Source organism: Ovis canadensis, chromosome 4 (genome assembly GCF_042477335.2).
Source record: "Ovis canadensis isolate MfBH-ARS-UI-01 breed Bighorn chromosome 4, ARS-UI_OviCan_v2, whole genome shotgun sequence".
Classification (NCBI taxonomy): domain Eukaryota; kingdom Metazoa; phylum Chordata; class Mammalia; order Artiodactyla; family Bovidae; genus Ovis; species Ovis canadensis.
The window spans coordinates 134,533,916-134,546,446 of NC_091248.1; the positions used below are offsets into that span (position 1 = coordinate 134,533,916).

The following is a 12,531-nucleotide window of genomic DNA, read 5'->3' on the forward strand; positions in this document are numbered from 1 at the left end:
GAGCTGCGGGTGACTACAGCAGTAGCAGGTGCGTAAAAGAAACCCAAGGTGCTGGGAAAACTGGTCAACCACTTGTAAAAGAATGAAACTAGATCACTTTCTAACACCATACACAAAAATAAACTCAAAATGGATTAAAGATCTAAATGTAAGACCAGAAACTATAAAACTCCTAGAGGAAAACATAGGCAAAACACTCTCAGACATAAACCACAGCAGGATCCTCTATGATCCACCTCCCAGAATTCTGGAAATAAAAGCAAAAATAAACAAATGGGATCTAATTAAAATTAAAAGCTTCTGCACAACAAAGGAAAATAAAAGCAAGGTGAAAAGACAGCCTTCTGAATGGGAGAAAATAATAGCAAATGAAGCAACTGACAAACAACTAATCTCAAAAATATACAAGCAACTTATGCAGCTCAATTCCAGAAAAATAAACGACCCAATCAAAAAATGGGCCAGAGAACTAAATAGACATTTCTCCAAAGAAGACATACGGATGGCTAACAAACACATGAAAAGATGCTCAACATCACTCATTATTAGAGAAATGCAAATCAAAACCACAATGAGGTACCACTTCACACCAGTCAGAATGGCTGCGATCCAAAAATCTGCAAGCAATAAATGCTGGAGAGGGTGTGGAGAAACGGGAACCCTCCTACACTGTTGGTGGGAATGCAAACTAGTACAGCCACTATGGAGAACAGTGTGGAGATTCCTTAAAAAATTGCAAATAGAACTACCTTATGACCCAGCAATCCCACTGCTGGGCATACACACCAAGGAAACCAGAATTGAAAGAGACACATGTACCCCAATGTTCATCGAAGCACTGTTTATAATAGCCAGGACATGGAAACAACCTAGATGTCCATCAGCAGATGAATGGATAAGAAAGCTGTGGTACATATACACAATGGAGTATTACTCAGCCGTTAAAAAGAATACATTTGAATCAGTTCTGATGAGATGGATGAAACTGGAGCCGATTATACAGAGTGAAGTAAGCCAGAAAGAAAAACACCAATACAGTATACTAACACATATATATGGAATTTAGAAAGATGGCAATGACGACCCTGTATGCAAGACAGGAAAAAAGACACAGATGTGTATAATGGACTTTTGGACTCAGAGGGAGAGGGAGAGGGTGGGATGATTTGGGAGAATGGCATTCTAACATGTATACTATCATGTAAGAATTGAATCGCCAGTCTATGTCTGACGCAGGATACAGCAGGCTTGGGGCTGGTGCATGGGGATGACCCAGAGAGATGTTATGGGGAGGGAGGTGGGAGGGGGGTTCATGTTTGGGAACGCATGTAAGAATTAAAGATTTTAAAATTAAAAAAATAAAAAACTAAACTGTTAAAAAAAAAAAAAAAGAAAGAAACCCAAGGAGTCTCCATCTCTCTTTCATGGCTCTGAGGAGGTTTAACAGTTTCCCCAAGCACTGAATTGGTCTAGGACCTAAAGTTGCAACTGCAGTTTAAAACAGCTAAACTCTGGGACCTGATGTAGTTACAAGTCTGTTGACGAGTCTTCACAAAAATTTTTAATAGTATAAATCAACGATTAACACTGAGAATAAAAGTATTTGCCCTTCCTTTACATAAGACCAAAGTGTATTCTTCTCTTTTGCTCATTTGGTTTTTAGTCTACACATAATAAATTTTGGCTAGACTTAAAATTCTCCTGCGCTTCCCGGAAGAACCACGGGAAGAAAGCTCTCCCTAAAGAAAAGCTAGTGCATAATAGTAAAAACGGCAGAACACATAAGCTGACCATGCTTTAATCTCGATCATCAAGGTGTAAGAAGAACAGAAGACCAATTGTCATTTATGGCAGGTTTGGGTTTCTATATTTGCAGCCACAGAATCAACACTAATTGGCAGCAGTGAAAACAGGAAAAGGGTAGACTCCACAGCAAGTTCTAATTTTTCAAATAAACAAAAACTGTAGTGGAAAACCATCTTTACACATCTCTATTAAAAACTCTTCAGAATTTTCTTCACCCACAGTCTAATTTTACAGGGCTCAGTTAGCAAAGGATGACCACAGGGACAGCAAAAAGGCCAGTCCTCGGTCTGTCAACTCAGACTTACCAGGTGATTTCCCTGTTGAAGGAAAAAAAGAGTAAAGAAATGAATAGTACTGCGGTTCATTAAAGCTGTAAGATCAAAGTCTTACAGAACTGTCACATGTTAAATGAGAGCTGTTTTTCATATCCTCCTAATAGCCTGATTTGAAATAGTATATATATTTTTCTCAAAGTATTCGTATTTATCATCTCATTTTACAGCCAACATAAATTTTTACTTTACTAAATAAAAAGAAGAAAAATTGTGAGTAAACATATTCAAAAGTGAAGCTAGGAAGTGAGCACCACATTGCTTCACATTTTCCTCTGCTTCTACCCTGCTGTGAATCACAGCTGTCAATGGCCCACTACGAAATCTGCACAAACACATCTTGTTCAAAGCAGAATACCAACCTGAAGAACCTAAGTTTGTACAGTAAAAATCAGAGAACTGCTAACACAGAAATCTTAACTCTTTTTGTCTATGAACGATGTCTAGCGCTGATTTAGCCCCTAGCTGTAACAGAGCAGCAGGTCCACTTCTAGGCAGAGTAACTCACTGGTTTTATTGGGAAAATAACACATGGGCATTACAATTAAAAAGGTATTAAAACATCTTCCTCAAACCTCAGACTCCTAGGCTTTTCTTGGATATGATCACAATCAAGTTTTGCATGAATTCTCACAGCAGTTTTCTAAGCAATACAGGCATGTTTAAGTGTATATACGTGTAATGTGAGCGCAAATACAAATTTGATGAACAAGTGAAAAGCTGTGTGAAAAAACAGAAACTTCATACTGTATGAGATGAACACCAAGGTTCATCAGTTTAAGTCACACAGAGGAAAATCCAAGAAAGGAATCTTTGGCTAATCACCCTTTTCTTCTGGTAAAAAAAATAATAATGTGTCATGCCCTTCAAAATGGTAACAAACATACCTTTTAAATTATTGTTGAAATAGCATGCATTTCACAACTTTGACAAGCAAATTTGATGTTAGCGAACTGTTCCATAACCAACTATCTATGAATGTCAACACCCCCAATTCCTGTGACTCTCGACCCTGATTATGTCTGCTGTTTGGATAATGTCCCTACTCACTGTTTTTGGTTACTTTCTGTAATCATTTAATTTGGGTAACATAAGACACAAGATGCCACTTGAAAGTCCTCTGCCTTTCCAAAAAGCGCACCTCTGTTCCTGGCTTTTCACACCTGGGTTTCTAAGTTCCTGTTTTTACACTTCACTCCTCGTTTCTGCTTCTGGCGAAAAACTACACCACACTACTTATTCCGACTCTTCCAAATACTACTGGGCACACATCCACCATGTATTGATAGAATTTTAAATTCCCAAAGTCCCTGACTGTGAGATTCTTACTACAACTGCTACCTGTCCTCACAGGCAGCAGCCACTAGGTTAGGTTCCTCCTGACCCTGGGCACTCCAGCTTTCCAACCTGTCTGCCTGTGTCATATACTCCATGACAAATGTCTTATGACTGGAAACAGGGATCACATTCCAAGTCCTTTTCTCCGCTAAGAGAAAACGACCCTTTTGAAAGTCACTGGCTGGCCATTTCCCCATGAAGTTTTACATCAAGCCTAACATGAGCATCATTTATCTTAAAATAAGCACTGTTTCCTGTTGCCTGAAACTGCGACACCAACTTATGGTTAAGAAAGCAGGAGGGAGCCAACTCCATTAGTTTCCACATTGCATAAATAAATTATGAGAATTACTGGGTCTAAAAATAATCAGTACCAGGACTCTTTCCATTAGTGCAACTCTTCCAAAACTTCCTGCCCCCACCCACCTAAAATTCGCCTTGGATTCAAGTCTACCCTACATAAAAGCTACTCAGCTCATAACGTTACTTCCAAAGAAGTGAAACAAACCTCCAATTATCGTAACATCAGAGGACTTTTTGGCGGACCCTTACTGCTCAACTGTGTCAGAAACAACCAAGAAATGGCTGAGGCGTCTCAGGGGAGGAGGAAACCGCCCTTCCCGCTCACCGAGGGCCGCCTTCTCCGCAGCAGAGAAGGGAGCGGCGTTCAGGCCCGCGGAGCGCACCAGGCGCCCCGAGCTCACATTCCAGCGGCGGGAGTCGCGGCCCCGCGCGGGGAGGCCTGGCGACGTGGCCGCGGGAGGAGCGCGCGGGGCGCGCCTCACCTGTGCTCGGGACCGCCCGCGCGGAGAGGGGAAGGCGCCCACCCGCGGGGCCTGCGGGCCGACAGTGGGCCGGGGGCTGGGGGCCCAGCGACAGCGGCGGCGACCCCCGAGTTACACGGCTCGGACGGACCCCGGCGCCCGGGGCTCAGAACGCCCCAGGTGGGAGGGGTCGAGGAGAGAGGGGACCCCGGACCCGGGAGGGGCGGGGACGAGCCCGGACTTCCGACCGGGCGGGCGCGGTCAGGGCCGGGGTCGCGGCGAGCAGGGACCCCGACTCGGGCGGGGTGAGGACAGGCAGGAACCGCTGACCCGGCGGGCGGGCGGGGTCAGGGCCGGGGTCGCGGAGGGCAGGGACCCCGACTCGGGCGGGGTCCGCTCGGGCGGGGCGAGGACAGGCAGGAACCCCTGACCGGGCGGGCGGGACCCCCGACCCAGGCGGAGTAGTGGCGGGCGGAGACCCCTGACCCAGCGGGCAGGCGGGGACCCGACCCGGGCCGGGCAGTGGTGGGTCGGTACTCCCGACGCTTTCCCGGCCGGGCGGGCAGGCGGGGTCAGGGCCGGGACCGTGGCGGGCGGGCACCCCTGGTCTGGCCTGAGCCAGAGTAAAGGGAGGCGAGGACCCCCCAGACCGAGTGGGACGGCGGGGTCAGAGCGGGCCCGGGGCCCCTGACCCTGCCCGGCGGAGGCGGGCCGGGGTCCGCGGCGCCCACTCACCCAGGCCGGCAGGTCGCAGGCGCGCACCCCCAGGCGCACGGCGCGCTCCTCGTCCTCCAGCAGCGCCAGCGCGCGGCACAGGCGGGTGGCCTTGAGGCCGCGGCTCCTGCGGCACCACACGAGCAGCCCGAGCGCCAGCAGCACCCAGCTGAAGCTCAGGCCCAGGTAGCCCAGCGCGTACACCGGCAACAGCAGCGCGAAGCTGCGCGCCAGCTGTGCCAGCAGCCCTGCCACGTCCACGCTCAGCGCCGCGCCAGGGGGCTCGGCCCTGGAGGCGCCCGCCTCGGGGCCCGGAGCCCTGGAGCCGCTCATGGCCCCGCCGCGTACCGCTCCCCTCGGCTCCCGGCCGAGGCGCCTCAGCCCGCGCTGCAGCGCCCCTCTGAGGGGACGGCGCAGCCGCCCGCCCGCCCGCGCTTCCGCTCGCGGCGCCGTGTGACGTCAGCACGCAGGGCGCGGCGGTGGCGGTGGCGGCCAGGAGCGGAGGTGTTCCACTGCGGCAGCCGGGCGTGGCCCCGGGCCTGGGTGCGGCCCAACACGGGGTGGGCCCGGCCCGGGTGGGACGTCATCCCACAAGGCCCGCCAGCGCCGCGGTGGCGGGGGTGGGCAGGGCTGGCTGGCGTGTGGCTTCATCGCGCGGGTGGGCGGGGCGCCGCTGACGCTGGGGGGGCCGGGCCCGGCGTGGGTGTCGCCTCACGGGCTTGAGAGAGCGCCCCTGAGGCGGAGTGGGCGGTGCTTCGTGACGCCATCACGGGTGGGCGGGGCGCCCCTGAGGCGAGGCGGGCGGGTTTTGCGTGGAGGTTGCGGCGTGGAACGATGCGTCCGCGGACTTCCGTGTTCACCGAGGATGCGCCGCTCGCCCAGTGACCTGGGCCGCGCTTCGTGCCGGGATACTGCGGAAGAAGCCCGCGCTCCTGAGTTTGCGGGTCCTGACCGCTCGCAGCCGACGGACGATTTCCTGACGGACTTCTCTCCGCGGCCCTGGAGTCCAGGAAGGTCGGATAGGCCGCTTTGTGCGCGAGGGCGGGACTTGTTCTCGCCCGCGGGATCGCGGGGACCCGGCACCCGCCCTCAGCAGGATTTCCGACGGGCGCCCGCCGTTCCCGAATCCCTTTTCTAGAAGGACAAACCGCATTTGATCGCTGTGTTTCCCCTTAAACTCAGTCAGGGTAATTATATTTGCACTCTCAGTTCAGTTCAGTTCAGTTCAGTCGCTCAGTCGTGTCCGACTCTTTGCGACCCCATGAATCGCAGCACGCCAGGCCTCCCTGTCCATCACCATCTCCCGGAGTTCACTCAGACTCACGTCCATCGAGTCGGTGATGCCATCCAGCCATCTCATCCTGGGTCATCCCCTTCTCCTGCCCCCAATCCCTCCCAGCATCAGAGTCTTTTCCAATGAGTCAACTCTTCGCATGAGGTGACCAAAGTACTGGAGTTTCAGCTTCAGCATCAGTCCTTCCAATGAACACCCAGGACTTATCTCCTTTAGGATGGACTGGTTGGATCTCCTTGCAGTCCAAGGGACTCTCAAGAGTCTTCTCCAACACCACAGTTCAAAAGCATCAATTCTTCAGCGCTCAGCCTTGTTCATAGTCCAACTCTCACATCCATACATGACCACAGGAAAAACCATAGCCTTGACTAGACGGACCTTAGTCGGCAAAGTAATATTTGCATTCTAGTCTCCTTAAAGCCAAACAGTTGCAGAGGACAGCCTAAGTAAGTTTTTAAAGCATATCCAGTGGTTTCGAAGGATAGTTTAATTCAGTTTCTGGCAGCCTTGAATGATCACCTTTAGGAGGGACAGAGCCTATTGGACATGGAACAACAGACTGGTTCCAAATCAGGAAAGGAGTACATCAAGGCTGTGTATTGTCACCCTGCTTATTTAACTTATGTGCTGAGTTCATCATGACTATTGTCACCCTGCTTATTTAATTTGTGTGCAGAGTACATCATGAAAAATGCTGGGCTGGCTGAATTACAAACTGGAATCAAGAATGCCAAGAGAAATACCAATAACCTCAGATATGCAAATGACACCACCCTTATGGTAGAAAGTGAAGAGAAACTAAAAAGCCTCTTGATGAAAGAGGAGAGTGAAAAAGCTGGCTTAAAACTCAGCATTCAAAAAGCTAAGATCATAGCATCCGGTCCCAACACTTCATGGCAAATAGATGAGGAAACAATGGAAACAGTGACGGATTTTATTTTCTTGGGCTCCAGAATCACTGCAGATGGTGACTGCAAACCATGAAATTAAAAGATGCTTGCTCCATGAATAAAACGCATGACAAACCTAGACAGCATATTACGAAGCAGAGACATTACTTTGTAACACAGGTTCGTATGGTCAAAGCTATGGTTTTTCCTGAAGTTATGTATGGATGTGAGAGTTGAACCATAAAGAAGGCTGAGCACCAAGGAATCGATGCTTTTGAACTCTGGTGTTGGAGAAGACTCTTGAGAGTCCCTTGGAGAGCCAGGAGATCCAACCAGTCCACATCCTAAAGGAATATTAATTGGAAGGACTGATGCTGAAGCTGAAACTCCAATACTTTGACCACCTGATGTGAAGAACTGACTCATTTGAAAAGACCCTGATGCTGGGAAAGATTGAAGGTGGGAGGAGAAACGGAAGACAGAGGATGAGATGGTTGGATAGCATCACTGACTCAATGGACATGAGTTTGAATAAACTCCAGGAGTTGATGATGGACAGGTGCCGGGGGCCAGCGTGAGGAACTCCGCCCATGGCGAAGGTCATGAGGAAGGAGGCTTGGCATACGCAAAGGCGTGATCAAGCCTCAGGAAACCCCCTGTTCCCAAGCATCTACCCCAAAACCAGAGTCTGTTTTATGCTCTCACCTACACCTCTGACTTTACTGGGGGCTCTCCCCCATTACATTTCTCTCAGAGAAGAAGTTAACGTGCAGCTCCAAGTCAATAAAAATTCTTGGGCGTGACAGGAGTGTTTCAGCTTACGGACTGCTCTGAAGGTTATCTAGCCGGCCTGTATAGGTTCCTCTGGCCACATGTAATTGTTTACAGCCTCCCAACCTGAGATGTTTTAGACTTACTAAAGGCAAATTCTTTTGGGGAGTTAGAAATTATTAGTACAGTAGGTTGGTTAGGAATTATATTGTTGAAGGGTTTTTCATTTGTTGTGTCAATAATTGCTGCTAATTCCTTACTCTGGGTGGGACAAGGATGTCTCAGGTCAAACCTCTCTGCTGACAGACTAGCTTGTGTGACAGGATTATCCATACTCCTGCCACATGATTGTTTACTACCTCTCAGCCATAAACAGCACAGAGAGTTTTGGAGTATTTTGAGAGTCTTAATTAGCATAGGGCTTTTTCTTTTTGTTGAGTCAATGATTGCCTCCATATCCTTAGGCACCTGGGAATATATTAATCAATATATTTGGACTATAGAAAAGGAAATATAGTAGTTTTTAAGGTTAGCAATACTAGACTTTTTGAGTTAATGAATTTTCTCTTTTGTAATAGATCACTGTGCTTTGTTATAAATCACTGTGTCCTTGCTATGTAAAAATGTAACTTTATCACTATCTTAAGACTAAACAGATCTTAAGGGGAGCATTGGTGAAAGGATTTTCATTTGTTGGGCTGATGTTTGCTGCTAAATCTCCATGTTCCCTACCCTTATAATGAATATAACTAGCATATAGGAAGAAGTAAATATTAACCTTTAAGCATATAGGAGAAATAAGCATTAACCTTTAAGATGAATCATGTTAAGCTTGGGTTAAATAAATTCCCTTCTTGATTGTAACTCACTACACCCTCATCCTATAGGAATGTAACTTTATTTGGAGGGTGGTGCCTGGTTTAAGAAAAAACACCCTTGGAAAAAATAAATTTTTGGTTATCAGAAAGAAAGGATCATAAAATCCCTAAGACCTTTTTATGTGAAGCACCTGATTTTGATAAAGGTCAGGACTGCTGACCCCCGCGTGACTCTGTATTCATCCCTATGTGTAACGAAACGTATATAAGCAAACCCCAAAATAAAGAAATCGGATCAGTTTCCAGAAAGACTGATTCCCTCATGTCGTTCTTTTTTGCTCCCCGTTTTTCTGGCTGAATTCCCATCTGGAGCGTGGGTGCCCTCCAAGTCTACTTATTTGCCCCGGTTTTCAAGCCCATCGAGAAGGAGCCCAAGGAGGGGCACCTTCCGATATTCAAGTGGCACCGGTGGGCCAGCGTAGAAGGTGGAAATTCCTTGTCTTGGAATTTTATTGGTATCCCACGTAAACCAAGTTATTCAGCCCCTTTTCTCTCTTACTATTTTCTGGCCGAATTTCCATCTGGTGCATGGGTACCCACCAAGCCTATTAATTTTGCCTGGGCTTCTAAGATTGGACGAGGGGACCTCAGTGCCTCCTCTCCTTCGGGAGAACGGGAAGATGCCTGCGGCCTATGTAGGTGGTGATTGGTATCCCATGTGAACCAAGTTATTCAGCCTCTTTTTCTCTGCTAATCTTCTAATCCCTCTCTATCTGTAATTAAATAAGTTATTTCCAAAGGCGCCGACTCCGTCCCCCCACCTTCAAATCACCCTGGATCCACTGGGGCTGTACCCCGGCAGACAGGGAAGCCTGGTGTGCTGCAGTCCATGGGGTCACAAAAAGTCAGACATGACTGAGTGAACTGAACTGAACTGAAGCTTTAAGTTGGTAAGGACAGGAACCATATTTATTATGTTGATCATCATATCTTCAGGCTAGCACAGTACACGTCACAGCAGGTCCTGAGTGAATAAAGGCTATCCCCTCCCCTCATCTGTGAGTCTGTATGTAATAGGTACACATAAGTGTATGTGTGTGTGGCTATGGAGATATATGTAAATATATAATCTCATAACATTGCTCTAGGATCTGAAACATACAACATTAAGCAAGGGCACTAAACCACAAGCAAGGGAAGGAGTGTTTTTTTCTTTCTGTTCCCCAAATTACATTATGTGAGTTATAGATACGTGAAAGGGTGAGTCTCATCCCTTTTGCTAGGCAGCAGCTTAAAGCTGGAAGGCCACCTGTCACTCAAGGCCAATTTACAACCTCAAAACAAGTAATTGCCTTGTTAACCTAGGAAGAAGCATGAGCCTTTCTGTCTTGTGGTATTTCCTCTAAAAAGCTGTAGAATCGTATCCTATAGATGAAAATTTGGATGAACATGATCCACATGAGAAATCCTGCACGTCTGTGATAAAGCCTTTGAGCTGGCGGCCTTGTTGTTTAGTCCGTCAGTCGTGTCCGACTCTTTGTGACCCCATGAACTGCAGCACACCAGGCTTCCCTGTCCTTCACCATCTCCTGGAGCTTGCTCAAACTCATGTCTCTTGAGTCGGTGCTGCAATCCAACCATCTCATCCTCTGTCTTCCGTTTCTCCTCCCACCTTCAATCTTTCCCAGCATCAGTCTTTTCTGATGAGTTGACTCTTCAAAACAGGCGGCCAAAGTATTGGACTTCAGCATCAGTCCTTCCAGTGAGTATTCAGGACTGATTTCCTTTAGGGTTGACTGGTTGGATCTCCTGGCTCTCCAAGGGACTCTCAAGAGTCTTCTCCAACACCAGAGTTCAAAAGCATCGATTCCTTGGTGCTCAGCCTTCTTTATGGTTCAACTCTCACATCCATACATAACTTCAGGAAAAACCATAGCTTTGACCATACGAACCTGTGTTACAAAGTAATGTCTCTGCTTCGTAATATGCTGTCTAGGTTTGTCATGCGTTTTATTCATGGAGCAAGCATCTTTTAATTTCATGGTTTGCAGTCACCATCTGCAGTGATTCTGGAGCCCAAGAAAATAAAATCCGTCACTGTTTCCATTGTTTCCTCATCTATTTGCCATGAAGTGTTGGGACCGGATGCTATGATCTTAGCTTTTTGAATGCTGAGTTTTAAGCCAGCTTTTTCACTCTCCTCTTTCATCAAGAGGCTTTTTAGTTTCTCTTCACTTTCTACCATAAGGGTGGTGTCATTTGCATATCTGAGGTTATTGGTATTTCTCTTGGCATTCTTGATTCCAGTTTGTAATTCAGCCAGCCCAGCATTTTTCATGATGTACTCTGCACACAAATTAAATAAGCAGGGTGACAATAGTCATGATGAACTCAGCACATAAGTTAAATAAGCAGGGTGACAATACACAGCCTTGATGTACTCCTTTCCTGATTTGGAACCAGTCTGTTGTTCCATGTCCAGTTCTAACTGGTGCTTCTTGACCTGTATACAGGTTTCTCAGGAGGCAGGTAAGGTGGTCTGGTATTCCCATGGCTTTAAGAATTTTCCACGGTTTGTTGTGATCCACAGTAAGGTGTACCTACTTTGGCACTGCCTTTCTTTGAGATTAGAATGAAAACTAACCTTTTCCAGGCCTGTGACCACTTCTGAACTTTCCAAATTTGCTGGCGTATTGAGTGCAGCTCTTTCACAGCACCATCTTCTAGGATTTGAGATAGCTCGATGGGAATTCCATCACCTCCACTAGCTTTGTTCGTAGTAATGCTTCCTAAGGCCCACTTGACTTCCCACTCCAGAAAGTCTGGCTCTAGGGTGAGTGATCACACCATGGTGGTTATCTTTGTCATGAAGATCTTTTTTTGTAGAGTTCTGTGTATTCTTGCCACCTCTTCTTAATATCATCTGCTTTTGTTAGGTCCATACTATTTCTGTCATTTATTGTCCCCATTTTTGCATGAAATGTTCCCTTCATGTCTCTAATTTTCTCGAAGAGAAAATTTGTTGTTATCCTTACCATGGATCCCAACAAACTGGAAAATTCTTAACGACATGGGAACACTGGACCACCTCACCTGCCTCCTGAGAAACCTGTATGCAGGTCAAGAAGCACCAGCCAGAACTGGACAAGGGACAATGGACTGGTTCCAAATTGGGGAAGGAGTTCGTCAAAGCTGTCTGTTTCTTGAAGAGATCGTTAGTCTTTCCCGTTCTATTGTTTTCCTCTATTTGTGTTGATCGCTTAGGAAGGGTTTCTCATCTCTCCTTGCTATTCTGTGGAACTCTGCATTCAGATGGGGATATTTTTCCTTTTCTCCTTTGCCTTTTGCCTCTCTTCTCAGCTATTTGTAAGGCCTCCTCAGACAACCATTTTGCCTTTTTGCATTTCTTTTTCTTGATTATGGCCTTGATCACTGCCTCCTGTTACAAACCTCCATCCACAGTTCTTCAGGCACTCTGACTATCAGATCCAGTCCCTTGAATCTGTTTGTCACTTCCACTGTATAATTGTAAGGGATTTGATTTAGGTCATACCTGAATGGTTACGGCTGCTGGTGGTTTTCCCTACTTTCTTTAATTTAAGCCTGAATTTGGCAATAAGGAGTTCATGATCTGAGCCACAGTCAGCTCCTGGTCTTGTTTTTGCTGTCTGTATAGAGCTTCTCCATCTTCAGCTGCAAAGAATATAATCAATCTGATTTCGGTATTTTCCATCTGGTGATGTTCACATGTAGAGTTGTCTCTTGTGTTGCTGGAAGAGGGTGTTTGCTATGACCAGTGTGTTC

General features: G+C 47.2%; 1 protein-coding gene across 2 annotated transcripts in view; it reads right to left on the reverse strand.

Annotated features, from left to right (window-relative positions):
• The window catches only part of ESYT2 (extended synaptotagmin 2), an 85,272-nt gene extending 79,720 nt beyond the window's left edge, over nucleotides 1–5,552 (reverse strand). For both annotated transcript variants that reach the window (XM_069587263.1, XM_069587262.1), the window contains exon 1: nucleotides 4,976–5,552. In XM_069587263.1, the coding sequence (XP_069443364.1) occupies nucleotides 4,976–5,287 (312 nt within the window). In that variant the 5' untranslated portion in view covers nucleotides 5,288–5,552. The remainder of the gene's footprint in view (nucleotides 1–4,975) is intronic.
• Nucleotides 5,553–12,531: the final 6,979 nt, after the last annotated feature.